Below are 26312 nucleotides of genomic sequence, written 5' to 3'. Positions count from 1 at the left end.
AGAGAGAAGTCCTTTAGTGCAGCTGCCACTCGGGGCAGGGAGCCCCTCTATTAACTGAATTTTTTTTTCTATCAATTGAATTTAACTCCTCTTTGGTGCCAGGCCCCTGATCCGAGCCCAGCCTCTCTGTACTCACCTCTGAATACAGGGAACTCGCCACGGCCCGCGTGCTAGAACAGTTCTGAGAGGGCCTCCTCCTGCAGAAAGCAGGCCCTGGTACCAAGAATTCATGTAAAACTCTCATCAAGGGCAGGTGTCTCAAATGCCACCTCAACTTGTGAAGATTCAAAAATATATGCTACTCTGTTTTTAATAACCTTTTCCACCAGATTTAATATAAATTGGCTGGTCATAGAAGGTTTAGAAATTAAGTATCAAAAATAAGATTACCTGTAATTTCACTACCTAGAGCAGGGCTAGGGGAATGATAAAAGGATTTATTATTTGTTGTGTTCATACCTACCTCTGGGTAAACACCCACCAGTCAGTTGCCTGAACTTCACCCCTTATGGCAGGACCCAGCTGGCAAAGCTCTCCTCTCCAGGGCATACCTTCAAGTATTTCAATTATAACTAACCTTTACTGAGCTCCAGATGAACTCACCGAATTCTCCTGATGGCTCTATGAGACATCTAATTTATAGATGGAGAAACTGAGGCTCAGAGAGGGCAATTAACTTCCCCAAGGTTGCACAGCCAGTAAGAGGCAGAGCAGATTTGAATTCATCTGGTGCCAGAACTGAAGTCTCCTCCAGATTAGACATGCGCCTTCCCTTTTCCTTCCCCTCAAAGGAGCTGGATTCCAGACCATTCAGCAGTTCCAGTGTTCATTCATTCATTCTTTCTCACGTTCATTCATTTATTAAGTCATTCAAGTGACTTAATATCAATATTCCTGAGCTCAGGTTCGGTGCCAGGGGTAGGCTGATCCTGTCTGTCCCCCACACTGCGTGCCCACATCTGCCACACTCTCAGGACTCCAGCCCGAGAACCTGAACTCCATTTATTACAAAAGACTGGGTTTATCACATTGTACTATGAACAGCCACAACCCCCGCCCGACCCCTAAGGCCCAGAGAGGCAGCCTGGGTGGAGGTCCCAACAGCCCTCCTTTGACACCCGCTCCCCCTGCAAGAAGGTCCTGGGTTGGGGGGGGCACCTAGAGTGGGCCTCAGAGTGGTCCTGTGTCTATAAAACCAAATGGGTCCAAGGACCCCAGGCATATATATATATATATATATATATATATATTATATATATATATAAAACATAGGCCATGGCTTCCCTTTCACAGAGTGTAGGTAAGGTGGGACCACCGATGCCCACTGTGGGAGAGAAGGAAGTCATCTGTGGCAGGGACCGTGGTCTGCTCCCAGAGCGAGCACAGGTAGCTGCATCAGTTCAAGTGGCTGGTCAGCCTGGGCACCCGGGGGCCCGGGCTGCTGGCCAGTCCTGCCCAGCCCTGGGAGCTCTAGGCCACCTGGATCTGCAGGTCCTCATCCTCATCCAGGTCACTGGCTCCGTCCCCCGCCTCCTCGGCGCCAAAGCGAGCACTGCGGATCTTTCCAAAGAGGGGGGCATTCTGCTGCTGCCTGCGGAGCCTGTGGGGCGGGGTGACAGGAGGGTCAGGGGTGAGCCTCATCAGCTGGTGCTGACAGCAGCTAAGCCGCCCCTAGCGCTTCCCTGCTGCCAGGCACCAGACTGGGCCTTTTACAAACATTACCTCACCTCACTTCATCCTCCCAGAAGCCCCTGAAATGAGGGAGGTGCTTCTGTCATCCCCATTTTACAGACAAGGAAACTGAGGCACAAAGCAGTTGAGTAATTTGCCCGAAGTCCCACAGACAGCAGTGAGAGGTGTTCGGCTCTGAACTGGCTGGCTGGCTCTGGAGTGGGCCAGGGGCTCAGAGAGGTGAAGCAGCAGGCTCAAGGTCATGCTGCTGGGATTCAAACCCAAGCCAGGCTCCCAAGCCCACAGGGAGAGAGTTTGGGGGTGTGGGTTCTGAGTCCCCTACATCCTTAATGTCAGCGAGAAAGCGCTCCACCCTAGTTCTTCCCCACATTAAAATTCCTAAAGCCAAAATTTATGAGGCAAACTTCCCTCTAAGAAGAGGTGGTGGAGGAAATGCCCATCCCCCCTTTCCCCTGGCTCCCCTGCACCCCACCCCCAGCGGAGTAGCCGCCCCGGCTGCATCTTACTGGAAGGCATGAATTATTAACACGGCAGGGAGGGGCACAGGCGGGGGCCTCCATTACTGCACTGTGATTTAGTGAGCTGTCCCCGGAACATTAAAGCACAAAAAGTTGGGAAATAAAATAAGGCAGCAGTCCCGGGCAGCCCCGCCCTCCCTGATGGAAGCACTTGAGAGGCTGGGCAGAGTCTGCCTGCCCATTCTGGGAGTTTATGGCTCCCAGAGAATGTGGCCAAGACTGCGGGAGAGCCCTGAGGCTAGGCGGCCTTTGGAGGGGTGTGTGCTGGGTGGGGCTGGGGGTGGGTGGGGGGGGGCAGAGCTGGCCAGACACTGAGCCTGACCTGGACTCATGCCTGGGCCCCTGAACAACACTTCACAGGCAGCATCCCAGGCAGCTGGGGAAACTGAGCCTCGGCTGGCCAGGGCACACAGCTGACAGGTCTGGCTCCATAGCTTGTACTCTAAGCCACAGAAACTCAGCACACACAGTACATGCTCTGTAAATGAGGGCTCAGGTGGCAGATGGCGGGGGTGATCTGGCCTGACCACCCACTAGCTGTGTAGCTGTGGAAGGACTTACCCTCTCGTGCCTTAGTTTCCTCGTCTGCCAGCCCCCTAGGAAAAAAATCTTTCCCTTTCCTTCTCTCATAGGAGCATGATTCTTACAGCACAATATCTGACCCAAATACAAAAGCTCCACTACTATTTAGCATTTATTATGTGCCAGGTACTTTTATAAGCATAGATCAGCTCATTTAATTCCCACAACCAGGAGGTAATAAAAACTGTTATCAGGCCCATTTTACAGATGAGCAAACTCTGACCAAGAGAGGTCAAGTAAGTGGCCCAAAATGACACGGCTACTAAGTGCAGAGCCAGAATTCCCAACCACCCAGGCAGCCTGCTGCAGAGCCTGGGCTCTGTCTATTCCATGAAGTAAGAAGATGTAGGTAAGGGCCTGCCCCAGGCGCGGCACAGGAAGAATCAGTCTCAGGTGGGGGCTTCTGAAATGGGGAGGGGCTTGGACTAGATATTATCTGTCATCTCATGTCTCTGAGGGGGAGTCGAGGGAGAGAGCCATTCACAGGGTGTTGTGATGGAGAGGAGGCAGGGGAGGGATGCAGAGTGTGCTGGGTGTGTCCCCCAGACCTTCTGGTCCTCCCTCACTGAGGCTGATGGGTCCTGTCTACAGATGAGGGGGTCGGGGCTGCCATCAAAGCCGGGGCTCCTCCGTGGTTCCCTGCCCTCCAGTCCTTCAGGATCACCCCCGCCTGCTCGTTCTTCTTATCAAAGACTCCCCAGACCCACTGGCCCTCCCTGCTGCCCCACGTTGGGCCTGACCTCTTTGGCCACCCCTCTTATCCTCTGGACACACGACACAATTCCAAGGCTCCCAGCTGGTCTTACTTCCTGCATTCCCTTCCCTGGTTTCCTGGCCCTGGCCCTTCCTGCCTGGAGGGGACAGGATTCTGGCCCCAGGACGTCCAGATCTCTTCCTTCTCTGTCCTCCCCACTAGCCCCACTCAGGGCTCCAACCCTGACCCCTGACCCTTGGCTTCCCTCGGCTGGAAGCGCCTCTGCCCTGTTTCTGTGCCCCAGCCAGGAGTCCTCCCCCGGAGGGGCTGCACGCTGGGCCCACCTGGACTGCACGTGCTCCAGCTGCACTTGCAGGTTCTCGCTTTGCTCCGTCTGCTCGTCCAGTGACCGCTGCAGCTTACGCGCCTGGTTGTGGGCCTCGTCCAACTGGGGGGTGAGCAGGGCCAAGAGCATGGGCGTCACCTTGGGCTGGGCCAGCCTGCCCTGCCACCTGCTTAGGACCAGCCACTCCTGCTGTTCCTCTGTGGGAATGACCTTCCCCAAGAACAATTCCTGTTGCTCCTTTGAGGCCTAGACCAAGGCCCACCTCCTCCAGGGAAACATCCCTTTCGCTTCTCTTCTTTCCTGTTGCCCCTCCCTTCCAAATCTACCCATCCTCTAACGCCCCAAGCTACCGATCCATCCATCAACCCACCTACCCTACGAATCTGTCCATCTGACCACTCATCTATGGAAATATCCATCTGCTCATGGAGATACCCACCTACCCACTCACCGTTCATTAATCTCTTCAGACACCCATTCACCCTACCCTTGTGTCCTCCCATCCTTCTGTCCTTCTTTCCCTCTCCATTCATTCTTCCACCCACTGACCCAGTCAGCTGTCTGTCCATCTTTCCACTATCCACTCAGTCATCCATCTTTCCATATATCCATCCATCATCCATCCATCCACCCATCTATCTACCTATCCATCCATCCATCCAACCAATCACCCATCAGACATCTGTTGTTACATCTCATCCATCTATCCTCTCTCCCTCTCCCATCCATCTGTCCACCTATTCCCTCATCCATCTGTTCATCCATCCATGGAGTTATCCTTCTGTCCTTCTATTTAACCAACTCCATTTCCACCCACTCATCCATCCATTAATCTATTCAACCACTTATCCACCTTGTCTGTCCATTTTTCTTCCCATCCTCCTACCCACACACCATCTGTCACCCACCCACCTGCTCTATCCTGCCTGGGTCCCTCTTGAGAGTCAGGCTTGTGCCAGGGGACCCAGCATGGACCGACATGGGAGGGCCCTGCAGCCCCACTCCCACCTCCCCCAGCTGAGGTCTGCAGGCTGTGCTTTGGGCCCCAGCAGGCGCTCACCTCGTCCTCAGCCTGGGCCAGCTCCTTCTTGAGCTCCTCCACCCGCAGCCGCAGCTTCTTCACCTCTGCCTCGTGCTGTTCCACCCGCCGGTTGGCGTGTGCCAGCTCCGCCACCTTCTCCTGGAATTGCTTCTTCAGCTTGCTGTGCACATGCTTCAGGTCTGCCAGCTCCTGCAGGGGAGCAGAGATTGGGGGAGGGCTCGTGCGAGGGAGTTCCATGAGGTCAGGCAGTTCTAGGGGTGCCGGTGTCTCTCTTGCCCGGAATCTCTCCACCTGCTGTCTAAAATACCAGTACTAGAGCTGGCTGAGCAGCTGGAGGCTAGAGGTGCCGTCTAGTGAGGTGAGAAGGCACGCGGGGCAATGAGGGAAGAGGTGGGTGGAACTGGTGGCTCCTTTCTGGACATGTAACTCTGGGGCGCCTGCTGGAGAAGACGTGGAGGTGTCCAGCAGCCTACTTGAGCTGAGTCATGTTTTCTGGGGAGGGGTGAAGTCGGGACTCTTTGGTGTGTAAATGGCATTAAAGCCCTGGGTCTGGAGATGAGCTAAGCTGGGGAGTGGGTGTCGGAAGAAAAGAGATCAGAAGCCAGAGTGGCTGGGAAGAGGATGAGCAGCCAGGAGAGGAGCTGCCCACCCCTGAGCTCTGTGATTTCTCTGAGCCTCAGTTTTCACATCCATGAAATGGGGACAGGCACTACCTAAAGGTCTCTTGAATCCATCCTCTTTGTTCCATCTCCACCAACCGCACCCTGGTCCTGGCCTCCATCATCTCCCGCTGCCCCAGGAAACGGTGACAGACTCCCCACCGGCTTGCCTTCCTATCCGCCTTCCACACAGCAGCCAGTGAGCGCTCAGAACCGCAACCTGCTTGCACCTACCTCTTACTCTTCAAAGGTGGCCCTGAGCTCCTGTCTCACCTACCACGTCCTTCTTGCCCACTGCCCTCCAGCCACACCGGCCTCCCTGCTCCTCCAAAGCTCCATGTCCCTGTCACCATGGGACGTTCATTCACAGTATTTCCGAATTCTCTCCCGGAATCAGTTCACTACCAGTCAACACTTGCTTTCCCTTGAGACCTGGGCTCAAACGTCACTGCCTCAGGGAAGTCTCCCCATGACCAGGGCCTAAGCCAGGTCCCCTGGTATTCCCTCTTCCCTCTTCCCGCCCAGCCACGGAGCTGTGTGACCAGCGTGAGTGTGTGAGGGAGGGAAAAACACCTGCATCCCCCTGAGCCACCAGCTCCACGAGGGAAGGCCACGTCCCTCCTGTCTGTTCACTGCTGTGTCCCCAGCACCTAGAACAAGGCTTACACACTGTGCTCAGTAAACATTTGTTGGGTTAATAAAAGGGCTGTTGAGAGGATTAAGTGATATCATGGACAAAAAGCACCAGCACAGGGCCTGGCCCACAGTGGTGCCCCACAAATGCAGCTACTATGGTATCACTGAGCCTGGCCCACAGTGGTGCCCATAAATGCAGCTACTATGGTATCACTGAGCCTGGCCCACAGTGGTGCCCCACAAATGCAGCTACTATGATATCACTGAGCCTGGCCCACAGTGGTGTCCCATAAATGCAGCTACTATGGTATCACTGAGCCTGGCCCACAGTGGTGCCCATAAATGCAGCTACTATGGTATCACTGAGCCTGGCCCACAGTGGTGCCCATAAATGCAGCTACTATGGTATCACTGAGCCTGGCCCACAGTGGTGCCCCATAAATGCAGCTACTATGGTATCACTGAGCCTGGCCCACAGTGGTGCCCCATAAATGCAGCTACTATGGTATCACTGAGCCTGGCCCACAGTGGGCGCCCGGCAGGAGCCGCGGCTGGGGCGATTACCACCTCTGTCTGTAGTTGTTACTTCAACGGTCCCTGGCCCCCTGCGGGTTGGAGCTGGACACCCAGGAGGCGCTCTGCCCCAGCCCTGGCCGCGCCACCCACTGCCCCACCTTGTTCTTCTCGAAGAGCGCGGCCTGGCTGGCCCGCAGGTCACAGTCCAGCGCGCTGGCTGTCTGCCGCCGTCGCCGGGCCAGCGCCTCCTCCAGGTCCCCGACCTGTGCCCGCAGCTTCTTGTTCTCACGCTCTAGGCCCAGCTTCTCTGTCTCCAGCCGCTCACGGCGACCCCACTCGGCTGCGTTCTCCGCCTGCAGCCGCTCCATCTGCAACAGGGCAGGACAGGGGGAGGGGTCCACAGGGAGGGGGCACGGAAGGCCAGAGCTGGAGGCTCCCCCTCCACACCTCCTCCTGCAGCCGTTTTTTTGGCTCCAGGAAGCAGGTCCAGCTGCAGCGGCTATAATTAACACGGGCTTATTTCACGGTGTGCAGGATGTGAGGGCACTTCTAGTCTCTGTGTGGGAGAGAGGCCCACCCCCTGCAGATTGGAGCACCCTCGGGGTGTGGCTGGCTCCCCCTTAGTGTACAGGCCTGGTTCCTGCCCTCTTCTACGTGAATGACTGATGGTGGCAGGGCCCCTGGTCCCCCGAGCCCCAGGCGCTCCCAGTGGCCTCACCTCGCCCCTCAGCTCCGCCATCTTCCTGTCCATGCTGGAGCGTGCACCCAGCTCGTCCTCCAGGTCTTCGGACATGCGGCCCAGCTCGTCCTGGTGGGCCTCCTTCAGGATGCTGAGCTGCATGATACAGCACAGCCTGGTTAGGTGAGGACCACCAGCCCTGGGGGTGGGCACTGGTGCAGAAGGGCTCAGCAAGGAGCCTGAGGTGGTGCCCAAATGGGCCACCGGGTATCTAGAACAGACCCCGAATTTGACCACTTCTGCCTCTTCCAACATCTCTCGCCTCCTACCTCATTACCATCTAGCCTCCCAGTGTCCACTCTTGCCCCCCCACCTCCCCAGTCAACCCACTTTCCACAACAATAGCCTAGGCGGAGCTTTTAAAAAATATAAACCCAGGGGAATTCCCTAGTGGTCCAGTGGTTAGGACTCAGGCGCTTCCACTGCAGGGGGCTCCGATTCAATCCCCACTTGGGGAACTAAGATCCTGCAAGCTATGCGGTGTGGCCAAAAAATAAATAAAAACAAAAAAGATAAACCCAATCATATCTCCATTCCCAGGTTCCTTAAGATAAAAACTGACGGATTTCCCTGGTGGCGCAGTGGTTAAGAATCTGCCTGCCAATGCAGGGGACATGGGTTCGAGCCCTGGTCTGGGAAGATCTCACATGCTGCAACTACTGAACCCACGTGCCACAACTACTGAGCCTGCGCTCTAGAGCCCGCCAGCCACAACTACTGAGCCCGCATGCCACAACTACTGAAGCCCGTGCGCCTAGAGACCGTGCTCTGCAACAAGAGAAACCACCGCAATGAGAAGCCCGCGCACTGCAACAAAGAGTAGCCCCCGCTCGCCGCAACTAGAGAGAGCCCGCGTGCAGCAACGAAGACCCAATGCAGCCAAAATAAATAAATAAATAATAAAATTTAAAAAAAAAAAAGATAAAAACTGACCCCTCCCTATGGTCCCCTAAAGCCCTGCACGACTGGACCCCTACCTGTCTCCCCTCGACCGCATCTCCCACCTCTCTCCCTTGAGCTCTCTGTGCTCTGGGCACCTCGGCCTCCTCCCTAGTCCTCAAATACACAAGTTCCTGTCCACTGCAGGCTTCACACGTGTGGTTCCCTCTGCCTGGTGCCCCCATTCCGAGGTATCTTGAAGGGCTGACTTTTCTCATTCTCAGGTCTTGGCCTAAACGCTCCCTCCTCAGGGAGGCCTCTCCTGTCCTCCCTGCCTAGAAGGGGTACTTCTCCATCCCCCCGTCCCCCCAAGAATGTGAGCTCGGGAGGACAGACAGCGTGTCTGTCTGCCCGCCTCCGTATCCCTGTATGGCCTGGGCCCAGGGCAGTGAACACTGGCTGAACGCACCCAGTGGATCTGAATCCGGGTCTGCCTGTGGGTGTGGGGTTGGTCACATGAGAATCGCCTGGGGTGCTTTTAAAATAGTGCAGATTCACTGTTGTACAGCAGGGAAAACTGCCAGATGAATGCTCTTTGCAATGGCATGGATGAGCCTTAAATATGGAATGTTGAGGGAAGAAAGCCTGATACAAATGAGAATCTTTATAATTATGTATCTGTAAATCTGCACAGTTGTGTCTTACTCACTTTTCTTCAAAAGATTACACAATTTGAAAAGATTAAAATGACAGATTCTTGGACCCAACCCCCAAAGATGCTGACTCAGGAGGATGAGGGTGACGTCTGGGAAGCTCTATTTTAGGAGATTCCTTAAAGAGATTCTACTTAAAGACCAGTTTTCCAGGACAGTTTCAGGCTCTGAGGTCTGTGAACCTCCCGCCTTCTGGAAAAGCAGGGATCCAGCCCAGCTTTCCGTGGGTGGCTGCGCCCCCTGGTGGCCATCAGGGCCTGCACAGGAAGCAGTAAGCGAAGCCCAGCCTGACCCCTGCCTGTCCTGAGTCCCCCGACTGCAGTGGTGGAATCCCCTCTCTGCCAGCTGGGGCCTCAATTTCCTCATTTGTAAGATGGGGACACCAGGACCCAGAATTTCTTGACTGCTGTGAGGCTCCAGCGAGATTTCGCACCATGTGCCCAGTGAACGTCCAGACTCCTCCCCTTCATCTTGGTCTACAAGGCCTATGGGATTTAGCTCCCCTTGCAATCTCATCTCTCACTTACTATCCTCCAGCCACACTGGCCTCTATTTCCTGAACACACTAGGCTTGTTCTGGCCTCAGGACCTTTGCATTTGCTGTACCTTCTGCCAGGAACTCTGCCCCTATCTCTTCTCAAGGGTGGCTTCTTCTAATCACTTTAGGTCTTGCCTCAAATGTCACCCTCTTAGAGAGGCCTTTCTATGACCCACCACCTCATTTCTCTGATTGTGTTTTGACTCCTTCACAGCTTCTGAATTTATCTACCTGCTTACTGTTGGTCTCCCTCACCACGGCCCCCCCTAAGGGGAGCTCCTGAAGGTAAGGACATTGCCTGCCCCAGTACTCAGAACACTGCATGGCACATGGCTGGTGCTTGACAGTGAATGAATGAACTCCCTTCTTTCTTCCATTCCCTCTGCTGAAATTCGACAGTGCAGCACTGCTTCCTCCAGGAAGCCCCCGTGGTCTCCAGGACTCACTTGCTTGAGCATCTCCTGCTTGGTCTTGCTCAGCTCCTCATACTTGATCTTCCACTGGCTGAGCTCCCCCTCCAGCTTCTCAATGTTCCTGCTCAGTGCCATTTTATCCCTGGGGAGGGGAGAGGGAGGGATAAATGGGGGTGAGTCCACTGGGGCTCTCTGCTGAGTCCTCCTATGTAGTCTGCACCTGTCAATCCCACGTCCAAAGTGCTTGCCTCTGCATTCAAGGCCCTGGCACCCCACTCTGCGGCAGGCACCCTGGTTTTGCATTTCTTCTGGAGCTCCACCCTCTGCACAGCTACAGGTGCCCAGCTCCCAGTGTGGAGTGACCAGGCCTCCAGGGCACTGGGCCCTGGGCTCATCTGCCAAATGAGACCCCCATTTCTTCCTATCTGTTTTATGTAGGCTTGGTTTGAACACACAGCTTTGCAGTTGGAAAAGCTGGAAAACACTGTCCAGTGACTCTCTGAAGGACGGGTCCCCTCTTGTCATCATCACTGGGTGGCAGTCCCATGTGTTCTCATGACCCCCACCCTGCACTCTGTCCTGAACGTGAAGGAGGCACTGTGGGTAACAAGCATGGTGTCTGGCCCCAGCACACAGTGCTTTACGACCAACCCCACACCGTGCTGGTCTCCCATTCTGAAAGTCTAGTATTTCTTTACATTTCAGTTTGTACAGTAGGTTGATTTTTGTTGGTTTTGCTTAAACAGAAATGTATTGTCTCATAGTTCTGGAGACTCCAAGTCTAAGACCAAGGTGTTGGCAGGGTTGGTTCCACGTGAGGGGTGTGAGAGGAAATCTGTTCTATGCCTCTCCCCTGGCTTCTGGTGGTTTGCTGGCAATTTCTGGTGTTCCTTGGCTTACAGAAGCATCACCCTGATCTCTGCCTCTATCTTCACAAGGGCATTATGTTGATTTTTAAGAGACTTCTGTGTGTAGTTAAGTTAAACTATCTTTGTATTTAATTTCTGGACAGAAAAGAGGGTGTTACAAAATATTCATCATAATCAGGCTTGTGCCCCGATCAAGGTAACTGGCGACCTCCACGTCCTAAATCCACTGCTCAGTGCTCAGTCCTCTTCCTACTTGACTAGCTGATCACCCTCTCCTCCGTGACACAGTTTCTCCTGCTTTCTCTGCCCCCCACTGGCTCCCTTCTTCTGTCTCCTTTGCTGCTTCCCTCTTCTTCTAAACTTGGTCAGCTTCAGGGCCCCATCCTCTGGCCACCTCCCTATCCACTCTCACCCCAGCTCACGGCTTTCAGTATCATCTATTTGCCGATGACTCTTGCATTTTTACCTCCAGCCCAGACCCGTCTCACAAACTCCAGATTCATTCATGTCCCCAACTGCTTCCGTGCCATCTCAAACTCAATACGTCCAAAGCCAAATTCCCAGCTGCAACCCCCCAATCTCCCTATCCCTTCTTCCCTGCTTTTATTTTTGCCCACGGCACTCTCCCCCCATGAAGGCAGGGATTTCTGGTCTTACTGATGGCTGTATCCTCACTGCCGAGCAGAGCCTGACCCCGATGCCCAACACGTATTATTTGAATTAATAACAATTAAAAAACCCTCACACTGTGTCCTTGGGCAGAGCACCACTGTTCTAAAGCCCCAAGACTGAAACAGTACCATTCCGCTTCAGTGAATCCCACCTTCTGAGACACGGATTTTCATTCCGGGATTCTGAGGACGCCCTGGCGTGGCCTGGCCCGGCCCCCGCCCCTGCCTGCCTCCCGGGACTTACTCTCGCTCCTTGAGCAGCACCTTCTGGGACTCATCCAGCCGTAGCCGCAGGGCAGTCAACTTGGAGGCGTCCTCCTTGATGGTGGTGGTGTCCTCCCAGGGCAGTCGGCTGCGCTCCTGGCGGCCCGAGCTGCCCCGTGAGGCCCCGGCCCCTACACTGCGTGCCTCCCAGCAGCCCTCGGGCTCCTCTGGTCTGCTCTTCAGCAGGCCCTCCACCAGCTCCAGCTCCTGTGGGGTCCAAGGTGGAGGCTGGGTCAGTGGTCGCTGAATCCTCACCCTCTTGGCCTTCATCGTGGCCTCTCCTAGGCCCAGGGTCTGGCATCAGCTTGGTGGGTAACCTTGGGCAAGTCACACAGTCCTTCTGGACCCCAGTTTTCTCTCTGCTGCCTGCTTCTCCACCCCTGGAGAGGGAGGGACACACCCTCCCCCTGCACTGCCTGGAAGTGCACACAGAGTCAGCCACTAAGGTTCCCTGAATCCTGGAAGAGTCCCCAGAATAGGTGGTAAGCTCCCTGTCAGTGGAACTATGCAAACATTTGGTGGGACACTGGTGTGAATGAATGTAGAAGCAGGGATTCCTACAACGAATAAGGACTAGATTCCCTCAAAAGGAATTCCCACTCGAAGATCCCGTTTTTCAGGTGCAAACACCTGAAACATGATAAGTGGTAAAAGATGCACAGGAAGGGGGGTGGCCTCTGCGAGCAGAACCAGCTCCCAGATAGGAAGCAGTGAGGGATTATTAACTCAACTCTGAGGCCTCTTCCTCCCTGCCAGGCTCCCCTTCCCCTCTGCCCTTGTCTGCCCCCTGGCCTGCCTCTGACTACAGACCCAAGATGCCCATGGCCTCTGTTACAGCCTGGCTTTTCCCACAGCCTTTCCAGATGAGTCTGGGCCAGCCCCTTCCCTGACTGGCCCTGAGGCCTCCCTGAGGAGTGAGATTCTACTCCTCTTGTATCTCAGACTGTCTGGGTGGGGGCCTCTGATGCCACCTGGTCCAAAGCTCCAATTAACAAATGAGGAAACAGGGAGGGAAGAAGGGACTTGCTGTGGGTCACAGAGGACACGGCTGGGCTGGAGAGCAAACTCAGACTGCAACTCCAGAGCTCCCACCGCTGGTACCTGCCACCCCCTCGACTGTGACTCATAACCAGAAGAAGGAGAGAACAGGAATAGTGCCGTGAGGCTGGTTGGTATACAGGGGCTCTCATTCCCTGTCCCGAAGAAAAGCAATGAACCCCAACTACAAACACCATGCAGGCCTGGGGAGGAGGGGCTTCAGCCACCAGGAGGCAGCAGTGCCCACTCTAGCCCACAGGCAGGAGAGGAGAGGGGCAGCCAAGAATCTTAGCTAGAGGAGCTGGCCTGCCTGGGGACAGAGCTGGGAGCAACCTGAGGCTGGACTCTGTCCCTAGATGGCCTTCTGGTGACAGGCCTGCTGGTTCAGGGGAGGCTGCCCTCCACACACACCATTAATATTCCAGATATACTGACTATTATCACCATGGGCTCTGGAGTTCACCTGGGGTCAACTCCCAGTGACTCTAGTCACCAGCTGGGAGCCATTGGTACTTAACCTCTCAACGCCTCAGTGTTCTCTTTGTAAAGGAAATAGTTCCTGGGGTTGCTCTGAGAATTAACCAGACAATGCACACGCAGAGCCTAGTGCCCTGTGGAGGTGCCCATCGAACCATGGATGCCATTTCCCAGACTCACCAGGCACTCTCAGCCTCTAGGTTTTTGCACAGAATTTCCATCACCTGGAATGCATTCCTGCACTTTTCACAGCCAATTCCTCCGCATTCTCCTAGTCTCAGCTTAAATGGACTGCTTCCAGAAGAGCTTCTGTGCAGCCCCCTCCTCAAAGCCTGGATCTGGGACCTCCTCTGTGCTCCCATTGCCCTGATAACCCCCCACCCCTCAGCTTTGACTGACACCTCTTATAAATGTTTCTCCCTTCCCCTAAATTCAAATTGAACGAATGAATGGATTCAGCTCTGCTACTAATGGATGTCTTCCAGGTAAGTGCTTAGAACCTGCTCCTGCTCAAAGAGGATGATTTCTTGGTTCTGTTGGCTACTCAGGTGTGGGAGTGGAGGGACCACCAGAACCGGGGACTCTCTGCTCTGGGGGCGGTCTCTGGAACGGAGGTAACCTGGGGCCCTGCAGTGCAGAGCCCGACCCCCTGAAGGAGTGAAACCTCCCTGCAGGCCCGGCCCTTACTACCCCTCTTTCTGAGACAGGCGGCCACCTCTTCTGCCCGAGTCAATCAGCCCCTCCCACTTCTAAACTCCAGCGCGAAGGCCCCGCCCAGCAGCCCCGCCCCGCCCCCCCCGCCCCCCCGCCGCGCACCTGGCTGCCCTGGGGTCTCTCCGACCCGACGTCGCGCACTGGCTCCTGTTCCCTCTCTGGCTCGGTCTCAGGACCGTCAGGCGTCCTGTCCGTGACCCCCCGGGCGCCCCGCAGCCGCGCCAGCTCGCGGCCCCGCGCCTCGCACTCGCCCTGCGCCTCCTGGCGCTCGCGCCGCGCGCCCGCCAGCTCCTTGGTGAGCGCGTCGAGACGCTGGCGCAGCTGGCGCACCTCCTCGCGCGCGCGGTTGCGCTCGGCGCGCACCTTGCTCCACTTCTCGCGCCAGTTGGCCGTGCAGTCCGACCACCAGCGCATGGTCTTCTCCATCTGCGCCGCCCGCGCGCGCGCCTCCTCCAGCTCCCGCAGCCGCAGCTCCTCACGGCTCTCCCAGTCCCCGTCGGCCAGCAGCGCGGGAGCCGGCGGCAGCGGCAGAGCGGGAGGTGGCCCGGGCGAGGGCGTGCCGCTCGGCGGCGTGGGCGGCAGCGAGTCGGCCGGCCCCATGCGCTCGGGCGACGGGCTGCCCAAGATGGTCAGGAGGCTACCTTTGGACAGCTGCGGGGACTCGGCCAGCCGGGGGCTCGGCCCGTGGCTCATGGTGTGGCCGCGGGGGCGGGCAGGCTCGCGGGCCCTGGGCTGGAACTCCCAGACTCAGAGGCGTCGCGGGGCGCGCACGGCGGACGCGATACCACTGTGCATGATGGCCACTGCTACCCGCTGCTCTCCCGGCCACGGGGCGGGGGACGCCTCCTCCAACCTGTGGGAGAACACAACCATTATTAGGAGGTGACTACCATCCGTCCATATTCTTAAGCTCAGCCATGGGAAGGGAGTAACCGGCAGAGGGAACAGCATGGGCAAAGGTGGGAGGAGTGAAAATGGTCACCTCCAGAAGCCCCAGTGAGGCTGGAATGGTGAGCAAGGGCCTGCAACCGCTTCCTCACTGGCCTCCAGACTCCCCCCTTGAGTCCCTTCACCCTGCAACAGCCGCAGCTGACCTGAAACCTTGATCTGCCGTCCCTCATCTTCAGGTCCCATCTCATACAGTGAATGGCTTATACTATTCTCTCTCCACCCGGAATGCTGCATGCTTCCATGCTGGCCCTGCCGCCACGAGTCCCCTCCCAGGCTCTTCCTGCACTGGGCTAACGCTTCTCATCCTTAAAACTTATCTGAGATATCACCTTCTTCAAGAAGTTTTCCCGGACCCCCTCAGGCCAGGTGGTCAGCCCCAGCCCGTGTCTCCACTAGCCAATCTCACTGTACCACTTATCTGTGTCCCTGTGTGCTCCCCATCCTGACCCCAGGCTGTGAGTTTGCTGAGGGCAGGGGCTGGCTCCTGGTCTTTGTCCCAGCACGTGATGACAATGACAGTGACATTTATGGAGGGCCAGGCACCATGGCTATGTGAACTATCCTCTCAACAGACTTGGGGGAAATTATAGACATTTACTGAAGAGGAAAGGGAGGCTCAGCAAAGTTAAGCCCTGGAGTTAATCCAGATACAGCATCCAGAAGTCCAAACGCAAACACTGGTGCAGGTTTGGTGAATACCTGCACGCACTGGTGGTACGACAGAAATAAGCCAGTGTCTAGATGGTGGCGGTGCGGTGTGGTGAGGTGCCCCCCATGCCTGCCGCTGAGCTCTGCTGTTCATGGGCCACGTCCCCTTTAAAATAAGTGAGACACGTGCCCCTTTCTATCCCCAACCTGCCACACTCTCCCTCCATGTGGCTTTGTGCTGACCACCAGGAGCAGCCCCTCAGGGCATCTCATACTTCCTTCCCCATTCAGCTGGGCCTGTCCCACAGATCCTCACCCCGGCCCCTAAGGACCTGCCCTGATTGCCATCTCTTCCTTTTTTCAGGGACCCATCAGGGCACTGCTGGTGGGGCTCTCAGCAACCCGGAACAGTGTCCCAACACTGTCTGGCCAACGCTCTGTGTCCCCTCTTCACCCTCCTCCGGCCTCTAAGCCCCTCACTCTTGGCAGGTGATCTAATGTCGGAGTTCGCTGTGAAAAGAGAAGCTGTAAGGCTGGCACTCCCTCCCTGTCCTGCCCCAAGCCCCATGGCCCCCTCCTCTCTGCCCCTAAGAGGACAGAGGGGCTCTCCCTCCTTGGGTCAAAGGTCCCCCCACATCCAGCTTCTCCCACCCCTGCCAATGATCCCTCTCCAGGGGGCCTCCCCACCTGCTGAAGTCTCCCCTGGCACTTTCACCTCACTTCTCTGTCTCCTCCCTTTCAAGGCCCATCCAGAGTGGTCCACACTTGCTGTCTCCGCCCTGTCCACCTCCCTCTCTCTCTCTCATCAGGCCTTGCCAGGCTGGCTTCCAGCTCCCCTGCCCCACCCACTGGGCACAGCTCAGCCCTCACAGGTGTGCCCTCTCTAGCTCTGGGCACCTTCCATCCCTCCTTTCTTGCATTGCTCTCTCCCAGGATGTTCTCCGTGTTTTCCTCCTCTTCTCCAGCTGTTCCCCATCAGCTTCCCTGGAGTGCGGGTGCCATCCAGTCCTCGCCCCCTTCTCCTCTCTGGCTGCCCCTGCCTGAGCCATCTCACCATGTCCTCAATAACCCCGAATCTCTCTCTCCACACCGGGCTGCCCTCCAGAACCGCCCACACCACCAGCATGTCCCTCAGACAACTCAGACTCAGCTTGGTCGGATGGGATTCACCGTCTCCACTCTCCCCACTACTGGATCCTCCTTCTGATGTCCCCTCTGGGAGAAGAGCATTTCCTTACTCCTTCATGCTGTGGGGAACATCCTGGAATCTGCTTTATCCCCGCCTCCAAGTCAGATCAGTCTGTCTGATCTGTCTACACATCACGTGGATCTATCCACCTTCTTCCTCCTCAGCCACTAACCTGTCAAGGCCACCACCATCATCTCCCACCTGGGAGACTGCAGCCACCGCCCTCCCTGCCCCTTCCCCCTGCCCCCTTTTGTCTTCTTCAAATCCATTCTCAAGAGCGGCAGCTAGAGTGAGTTTTTAAAAACACAAACCTGGGACTTCTCTGGTGGTGCAGTGGTTAAGAATCCGCTGCCAATGCGGGGGACACGGGTTCGAGCCCTGGTCCGGGAAGATCCCACATGCCGCGGACCAACTAAGCCCGTGCGCCACGACTACTGAGCCTCTGCTCTAGAGCCCGTGAGTCACAACTACTGAGCCCACATGCCGCAACTACTGCAGCCGGTGTGCCTAGAGCCCATGCTCCGCAACAAGAGAAGCCACCGCAATGAGAAGCCCATGCAGCAACGAAGACCCAACGCATCCAAAAATAAATAAATAAATTTATTAAAAAAAATAAAAACACAAACCTGATCATGCCAGTGGCCGCAACCTTTCTCATTACCAATAGCTGTGACCTCTCTCAAGAGTCAGTTCCAAGCTCACTCCCTCTAGGGCTCCAACACCAAAAATTCTTCAGTCTCCAAAGGAGCTACAGCCTACCGATCGCCCCGCCTGTTCACTGTCCCCACCGCCCACCCTGTCCCTTCTCTCCTTGCTACGTGCCATGGTCGCAACCTCGTCCTTGCAAACGCCCTGAGCGCCCCAGCTGTCTCACCTGTTCTTGTCTCTCCAGGCGACGCCAACCCTGGTCGCCTCCACCGCTCTGCCTGCTCCTGCCTTCACCCGTATAACCAGGCATCGCAGGTTTTACACCACTGTGTGGACCAGTGTCAGTTTCAATCCATGACCATCAGTGTCATAGTTCCTCAGTGATCCTCCTCCATTTCTCTAGTGCATTTGCTGTTTGTTTACTGTCTGCCTTCACCAGGCGCCAGCTCTAGGCCCAGCTCTGTCACCAACCTCATGTAAACCACTGCCCCATACTGGGCCTCAGTTTCTCCGCCTGTAGAACTGGGGTGAGGGGTGAGGGAGGCCAGCGCTTCTAGATCAAGGAGTCTTTCAGATTCACCTGGACACTTGCTTAAAATGCAGTTCCTGGGCCTCACCCCCCAAGAGAATCATGTTCAGTAGGTGTGGGGCTGGGAATTTGCATTTTAATCATCCAAGTTTGGGACATATGAGTAACTGGTGATGCCTTGTCACCACCCATAGTTCCAGACACACAAACATGCATGTCTCAACCCCAGTAACACCTGCACAAAGTTATGCACACAGACACAGCCATACAGACCTAGGTTTCAGGTTCCTGTACACCCCTGACTCCCCAAGGGATCCCTGGAAGGCTGAGTGCCCACTGTGACTCAGTCTCTCCAACTGTGCAATGAGGTGGCTGGCCTAGATTCCATGTGCATTCACAGACATGTGCACACCCAGACACACATCTGCAGACACACAAGCAATCCCATACATGTAAATATAGATACAGAGACACGGGCAGACACACACACACTCAGAGATGGCCCCATATGCACACACAACTATATGTATGCACAGAGACGCTCACTTGTAGATACAGCGTTACAGACACACCTGAAGACATATACGTGCCCACAATGATGGACACACAGAGACATGCAAAGATACATATTCATCCCTAAGACAAGCATATACACACGAACACATACACGGACACTCACACTCCTCCTCGCCCCATTTTCCTGGCCCAGCTCCACATGGAGAAGCTCTTGGAAAAGAAAAACAATGTGAGAGCCTACGGGGGAGGGGAAGGAGGCAGGAAATACAGTGCCAGCCCGGCAGGCAGCCCCGGCAGCCCCACCAGAGCTGTGCTGGGAATGGGGGAGGGGGAGTGGTGAGGAGGGGGTGCTCAGGGCCGGGCCCCTGTCTGCTGGGCCCGTCCTGCAGCCCCTAAACTGAGAGGGTGGCGGGGGGGGGCTACTGCCACATCCTCTCTGACACTCTGGGAGCTGCCAGGCCTGGCATGGGGCTTGGCAGGGAGGGGTGGCCCACTCCTTCCAGGAATCCCAAGCCTGTCGCGCAGGGGCAGGGCAGGCGCCACCCCGGCCCCTAATGGCTTCCAGGCGCCCACACTAAAGGCAGGGGTGGGCTCCAGACTCAGCTCCTGTTCCCCTCCCCAGGAGCCTGGCCCGGCCCCTCCTGGGGGCTGGCGGTAGGGAGCAGTGGGGACAGAGGGGCTCTGAACAGCCCCCCCGCCTTTCCTCCTGCAGGCCCAGGGTCCCCTGAAGGGTGTGTGTGCGCACACATGTAAAGGCATGGGGGTGGGAGCCCAAGGTCGGTTTTCTGGAGAAGCCCGCCCCCAGTACACCAGGAGCCCTGCACACACACTTAAGGGCAGCTAGACTCTGCCCAGCAACGCCTCCCCTCACCCCTACCCCCACCCCACTCACATAACACAGCCTTGGGGACACGGACGGACGGACGGACACACACACACACACACACATACACCCAAGCCCTGGTAACGTACACACTCACCGAGAGTCGATGCCACACGGAGGTTCAGCTTGCAGTTGTAGAGACAGGCTCCAGCTGCCCTACCCTGCCTGCCCTTCCCCACCAGGCTCAGCGCCTTCTTCCCCAGGGGTGTGCAGATATGTGTGGGGTGGCCTCCTGATTCCTGCAGGGTGTCACCACCTCCCAAGGATTAGGTGGAGGAGGGACCAGCCTCCACAGGCCCAGAGAGCCTTTCCCACCCACCCTCCCCTCTCTTGCCTCCCACCAGCCAGACGGGTCTATTCCTGCTTGAATCCTCAGGGTTTCTGCTCAGGCTGTTCCCCCACTTGGGATGCCCCCCTCAGCCTCTGAAACCTCACCCACGCTTCAAGCTCAGTTCCACCACCTCCAGAAAATGCCTTGGCCTCCCCAGCCCCGCTCTCTGCCGGGGAGCAGAGCCCCATAACCTTCCGCAGCCAGACCTGGCCAGCTGCCCTCTCTCTTCTTGCAGTCCAGGCTTCCCCCAACCCAGGTAGGACACTTGTGCCACCCAGAGCCACTAGGACAGGCCCTGCGTACAACATTTGCTCCAAGTTGGCTGGTGGGGTGGAGAGCAGAAGGCTGAACCATGGCTTCACATCCCCTGAGCTGGGCAGCGGGGCCACGTGGGACTCAGAGCTCCTGAATCCCATCCCTGCAGCCATCCTCACTGCTCCAGGCAGCGGCTGGCCACTCATAGGACAGAAACAATAATGTTTTGATCCGATATTTGCCTCAGGCTAGGCCCTCTTCAGCCCTGTCTACACAGAGTGACCAGTGGTTCCTGCTGCTCATGGACCTGTTTGGAATGTTTGTTTCTCCTTTCTTTCTCCAGCTGCAAACTCCTACGCATCCTTTAAGACCTACTTTGGGATACCTCTCCTCTGGGTAGCCTTCCCTGATCTTGTACACAGAGTATGTTAGTGCTCCCAAAGCACTGGCACCTCCCTGTTCTTCAGCAATTGCCACACTGTGAAGTCCACAAGGGCATCTTGGTCTTGCTGGCTGTCAGCACAGGGCCCAGATGCTGCATAAATGCTTCCCAGGTTGATGGATGGAAAAGGAACAGTTAAGGGTTGCCTATAACCTGGGAGGGTTGAGCCATCCTAAGGATCAGGAGTCACTCTGTGACCAGGCTCTGAGACAGGTAGGTGTCAGAGTCTGTCTGAGGCCAAGGTCACAGTGAGAAGTCATCTCATGGCCAGGTCAAGGATCAGGCATCTTACCTGAGGAAGCCTGACTCACAGGGGGACAACTTTGTGTTTTGTCCTTAGCATGTTTAGATGACTCATATCTAGTCAGAAGAGTAAGCAATGCTGAGGCCTAGATGGGGCCCAGTTTAGGGGATTGGGGCCGGTGCGCCTGGTGGCCCTACTCTTCCCTCCAGCTCAGAAACCCTCTATGTTCTCCCAGAACCTTTCAGGTGGGGCTCTGGGGCTGGCCTGTGGCCACAGGCCTGGCTGTGGGCAGGGAGCAGAGCCCGGCAGGAAACCACAAAGGACGGCCTGATTGGATAAGTGCAGGGTCCAAGGCTGGTCAGCCCACAAAGTGTGGGCGCCTGTCCCTCTGACCTGCTGCCCACGCTCCAGTCACTGGACCTCCAGAAGAGGACTGAGGAGGAGGGAGGAAGGTAAGCTGAGCCTGCAGGTTGAACCGGAGCCCGAGGGGATAGCCACCCCTGGCCTGTTCCCAGGTACCCCCATCTCATATCCAGGAGCCACAGATATCCTAAATCACCGATCAGAACTCCCTTCTTTATAAATGGGCCAACTGAGACCCAGAGGTACAGCTACTGGTCCACATCCACATAGAGGACCAGCAGCAAAGTAGGGCTGGGGGTGGGGCGCTAGTATGCTGGAACGGGATGCCTCCCCTCCTGGGTCGTGATCACCTGAGGGGCAAGATGCCCCTGGGACCACCTACACAATGGGGTCCTCAGTCATCAGGCCAAGTGGCCAAGCATAGCTGGGAGAGGATGGGAGCCTTTCATGGGGGCAGACCCCTGCCCCGGGCCTCTGAGCAACTCCTTGAACTATTCACTCTTGTACAGCAGACTTCCCACGAGTCTCATCTCTGCCTCTGTTATGCTGTGTGCTATCTGCAAGTCCGTGCCCTCTCTGAGGCTGTTTCCTTACTTGTAGGATGGGGAGAGGCACTAACAAGATACCTAAAAGCTTTGTCCAACAAGTGGGAAAAATCTGCGCCAATACGAACTAATCCAAGCTCCACAACAGCCCTACATAACCGACACTTAAGACGGAAAAACTGAAGCCCCGGATGGGGAACGGGCTTGCTGGACACCAGTCGTTCGTACAATCAGAACGGTGAGGCAACCGAGGCCCACTCCCTTCTCGCACTGAGCCGTCGTTCCACCTGCCCCAACTCCTTCCAGAAATTCCCCTTCTGCCCTCCCACGACCACGAGACGCCTTAGACCTCACTTCCTTGCCCGCTCCCCAGCCTCCCAGCTCACTGTAGCGGCGGGCTGAGGGAGGAGGGTCTCCTGGCCCCTCGAGAGGCGGTCCCGCCCACCCCACCACGCGGTCCCTCATTGGCAGCCGCCGCAGGCCTAGGGCAGCGGCGTCGCGCTCCGATTGGCCCGCGCTGCCTGTCCATCCCACACTCGCCATGGTGACCACGTTGGGTCCCCCGGGAGAGTTCCAAATTCCGCCCCCGCCCGCTGGCGCCCCCCTCCCGTCCGGTCCCGGCCCGCTGCATTCCGAGGGCGGCCCTGCCTTACCCCCAACTCCCGCAGCCCCTTCACTCCCGAGGCCCGGGCCCCAGGAGGTGGGGGAACCCGGGGAGGGGGCTAGGAAGTTCTGCTCCGAGCCTGGGGGTTGCTGCGGACGCGAGAGCCCCAGTGCTCTCCTCTCCTCCAACACGCCCCCAACTTAACCCCTTCCCTCCCGCGGAAGGTTCGCGGCCTGGAGGGAGTTCCCGGGAAGCTGTGGCTTTCGGTCTCCTGCATTGGCGGCCCCGCTCACCTCGGCCGGGGACCCGCGGGCTCCGGACGTCCGACCCGCCGCGGATGGGCGGAGCGGGCACGGGGCTTGCTGCGGTCGCCGCCGGGAGGGCCGAGGGAGGGCCGCGGAGTCTCCTCCTCCCTCCCGGGGGGAGGGGAGGGAGAGGAGTCAGCGGGGCGGGGGCGGTGGGGCCCCGGCGGGTTGCGGACTGGCTCTGATCCTGGCCCTCCTAGTTCGTGGGGTGGGGGACCCAAACCTAACTTTGGGGCGAGGGGCGCGGGCCGAGCCGGCGGGATCAGCACAGAGCGTGCCGGACCCCGACATAGGCCCCACCGCAGCATGGGGGCCGAGAGTTGGGGGGGGGGAAGGAAGGCATGGTCTGGGGGCGCCCGCGGGGCTCGGCTTTCCCGCCTTAGGTTTCTCCTTGCACCAATGACATGCTAGGCGCCCAGCAGCAGAAGTGGGCACCGGCTCTCCCGGGCTCAGCACGTGGAGCGTGTTTACTAAGTGTTCACTTTTGTTACCTGCATTCTTCCCAGTGCCAGCTCTGCCACCGAGTGGACGTGGAGCAGCAAGTCCCTGCCCCTCATCGGGCCTCAGTTTTCCCTTTGTACAACAGAAGGGTTGGCCAGAGTAACCTCGCGCGTGTTGAGAAGTGTGATGGGGCACTTGGCCCGCCGGGCGGAGGTTTTCTCGGATGTGCCAGGGTACTTCCTGCGAAGGGTAGGGCCGCAGCTGACGGGGCGGTCCCGGGCAGTTACCTTCTGGGGCCCTTGCGTGCGCTTTGCCACTTTGGAGCTTCCTCCCTTGCGAGTGGGTGTCTTCGGTTTTGGCGAGAGGGGGAGGCGGGCGCCTGGCGGCCCTGTTCTTACCACATCCTGTCCGCCGGAAGGCCGCTGAGGTGAATCCGTCTAAAAAGAGGACCAGAAGTTCAGAGAGGTAGTGGAGGGAAACTTGCTGTATTGGGACTTTACATGGGAAAAGAAACTAAAAATGAAGAAGATAAATTAGTTTGAACCGATAATTAACAATAGAGGCATATCTCTTTTTATTGCCCTTCACAAGATGTTTTGTTTTGTTTTAACAGATTGAAGGTTTGTGGCAACCCTGTCTAGAGCGAGTCTATTGGCACCAACAGCATGTGCTTACTTCGTGTCTCTGTGTCACCGTTTGATAACCCTCAAAATATTTCAAACCTTCCACCAGCAAAAAGGTTATGACTTGCTGAAAGCTCAGATGATGGTTAGCATTTTTTAGCAATAAAGATTTTTAAGTTAAAAAGTTTTTTTTAGACATAATGCTATTGAACACTTACTAGACTACAGTATAGTGTAAGCATAACTTTTACATGCACTGGGAAACCAAAAAAATTTGTGTGACTCGAATATTGCAATATTTGATTTACTGTGGTGGCTTGGAACCGAACCTGAAATATCTCCAAGGTATGCCTGTATTTAGATTATGGTTGCAATCATGCATGCATTAGAATGAACAAAGTATTGGCTCTTTGCAGCAGGAGGATCATTTTTTGCAGAAGTATTTGGGGTTCCACTCCCAAGGCTCACTATGAATCCTTTGATAGTCAAACAATTCTCTCTGGAAGTTCTTGGTCATTTCTCTTACAGAAGTTCCCTTCCTCTGTGGTCAGTTGCTGCTCCATTTCCACGGCATCACTTCCATCAACTTCATGAAATCTCACGCTTTTTGCAAGATTTGCAGTTTCACTCATAACCATTTGCTTTGTATTTGCGTGGTTAAATGTTAATAGCATCTGACAATCAGCTAGGGACTGATTTTGGTGGGGATATGTGGTGGTTGAGAGGGAACTAACCTGTAAATGTTGCAGTGGCTGGCCTTTGCTTACTGTGTGTACTTTGGACCTGAGAGATTCAGATATTGAGTACTCAGAGGACTGGAACATCCCCATTTTAAACTTGGGGAAATGCTCATTGAGGCTCTTGGCTCAGGCTTACCCAAAGTTTCACAGCCAGTAAGGACAGCCATGGACCAAGAGTCTAGAGTTCTTTACCAGAGTTTCTGGAGGTAGGGATACAGATAGTGAAGGTGGAGGAGGCTGAGTTGATGATGAAAAGTCAGGTGTCTTGTTTTCTGTCCAATAGAAGGTTTAAGAATGAAAATGAAAAGGACAGAAGGCAGTGGTAGAAAGAGGTTAGAGACAATTTAGTTCTAAATGGACGCTTCTCCTGGTTGCCACCAGGATTGAGAAAGACTGAAAAGTAAATGACTTTTTCGTGGTCTGACTCATTAGTTTATCTAATGGCCTGTCTGGGGTGCCACTTACTGCCCTCTCACAGATCACCAGTGGGAGCAGCCCCCATGTGGAGAGACACTTCACTAGGGCTGGGGTGTGGCTCTCCCAGGCTGGGGAGTGGGAAGTGGCTTGCCTTCCTGCCTGCCAGGGGGACTGAACAAGGACCTGACACGCCTCCTAAAGCGGAAGCATCTGGAATGTTTTATAGGGGAATTGGAGTCAGGGAAGGCTTCCCAGAGTAGGCAGGACTGGGCCCTAAGGGATGGAGAGGAGCTAGCGTGCCACCCAGGTATGTGTGTGTCAGAGCGGAACAGAGCAGGGAGATGGGGATGAACATGGCAAGCACATCCCGAACTGGGTGGAAGTAGAAGTTGGATGGGCCTAGACCATGAAAACAATGGGAGACACTGCTGGCTTTTGAGCTGGGGAGTGTCTTGGCAGTGAGTTCCAGGATCTGGAGGGCAGGGCTATGTAACTGGCACCCCCAATTGAGGCGGCGCATAGTAAGGCTAGCACAGATCCAGGATGGAAAATAGAGGGGCTTTTGGGGTGAGCAGGGCTTCCTCCTGGGCCCTGAGAGCAGCTGCTGGTGTTGTAACCCTAAAGGTGGCAGGAGACCTCGGAAAGGAAGGAAGGGCCTAGAGCTCAAGGGCTGCATCATGGCTGCAGAAAACCAAAGTGTGGAGGAGGGCAAGAGTTTGTCCAAGTCACCCAGCAGGAGTGTGGCCCAGGGGTCAGGACACAGGCACACGGGTGTCCCTGCAAAGTCTCTGCACTGCAGCTGGGGTGGGCCTGCGCCTCCCCGAAATCTCCCTGCCCTGCAAGGAGCAGCTGCCCTCCTTCCCTGCACAGAGGCCACCTGAGCTACCTGTGGGCTGTGCTTGAGCAGATACAGCAAGGCCTCCAGTGTTGGGGCAGAGAAGAGGGAGACCATGTTGGGACCTGCCTCTTTCTCCCTGTTGCTGCACCCCCATCACAGCTGTGGGGGTAGAAAAGCACATTCCTGAGTCAGAACTTTTTCCCAGGGAGCCTGGCTGGGGCCCTGGCAAGAGAGAGCACCCTGTCTCCCCAGCAACACACACAGACACGTCCCCCTGTTGCTTAGGGTTCTGTGGAGGAGGAGACTGATGTAGGACAGGCTGGTCCAGACCCCTGGCTCAAGGAGAAGCCGGCTAGCCTTCCAGCCTCACAGTTCTGGCCATGTTTTCTGAGCTCTGCTCCCAGTGAGGCCTTTCTCCAAAGGGCTCTGCACTGGGTAACTCTGGGCCAGGCCCTTGTCCTCCCCAGGCCTCAGGCACCCCATCTGTGAAAACTGAGGGCTTCATGGAGCACTTCTGGTGACTCTGCAGCATTACCCTTGATAAGCCCTACACTACCCCATTTCCGTCACTTGCCCAAAGTTACCCAGCCAGGAAATGGTGGGCCTGGGATTTGAACCCAGGCAGCGTGAGCCAGCCCTTGCCTGAGGTCCTTGCCATCATCCATCTCGTTGATCATCAGGTCAGGCAGGGATCATTCTCCCTTTCCTACACAAGGGGAAACTGAGGCCAAGAAAGGTGAGGTCTCTTGCCCAAGGGCACAGAGCTGAGTGGGTCTTGGACCCCGCTGGGTGCCACATTG

General features: G+C 56.3%; 1 protein-coding gene across 2 annotated transcripts; it reads right to left on the bottom strand.

Moving 5' to 3' along the window:
* Positions 1-1277: 1277 nt before the first annotated feature.
* CCDC102A (coiled-coil domain containing 102A) lies at positions 1278-22534 on the bottom strand. Of its 2 annotated transcripts, XM_057535102.1 has the most exons (10): positions 22198-22394; positions 19462-19603; positions 14103-14853; positions 11752-11978; positions 10001-10109; positions 7404-7520; positions 6844-7053; positions 4893-5063; positions 3831-3934; positions 1278-1600 (listed from the first exon to the last, which is right to left on the bottom strand). In XM_057535102.1, exons 3-10 carry the CDS (start codon positions 14691-14693, stop codon positions 1471-1473), a joined length of 1659 nt encoding a protein of 552 aa, XP_057391085.1. In that variant the 5' UTR covers positions 14694-14853; positions 19462-19603; positions 22198-22394; the 3' UTR covers positions 1278-1470. The 2 variants fall into 2 exon arrangements, with proteins under 2 accessions (XP_057391085.1, XP_057391086.1); XM_057535103.1 differs by lacking the exons at positions 19462-19603; positions 22198-22394 and adding an exon at positions 22442-22534.
* Between the last annotated feature and the right edge of the window lie 3778 nt (positions 22535-26312).

This window comes from Balaenoptera acutorostrata, chromosome 19 (genome assembly GCF_949987535.1).
Source record: "Balaenoptera acutorostrata chromosome 19, mBalAcu1.1, whole genome shotgun sequence".
Classification (NCBI taxonomy): domain Eukaryota; kingdom Metazoa; phylum Chordata; class Mammalia; order Artiodactyla; family Balaenopteridae; genus Balaenoptera; species Balaenoptera acutorostrata.
Note: the sequence above shows the minus strand (reverse complement) of the source record. Positions and strands in the feature narration are given on the sequence as shown.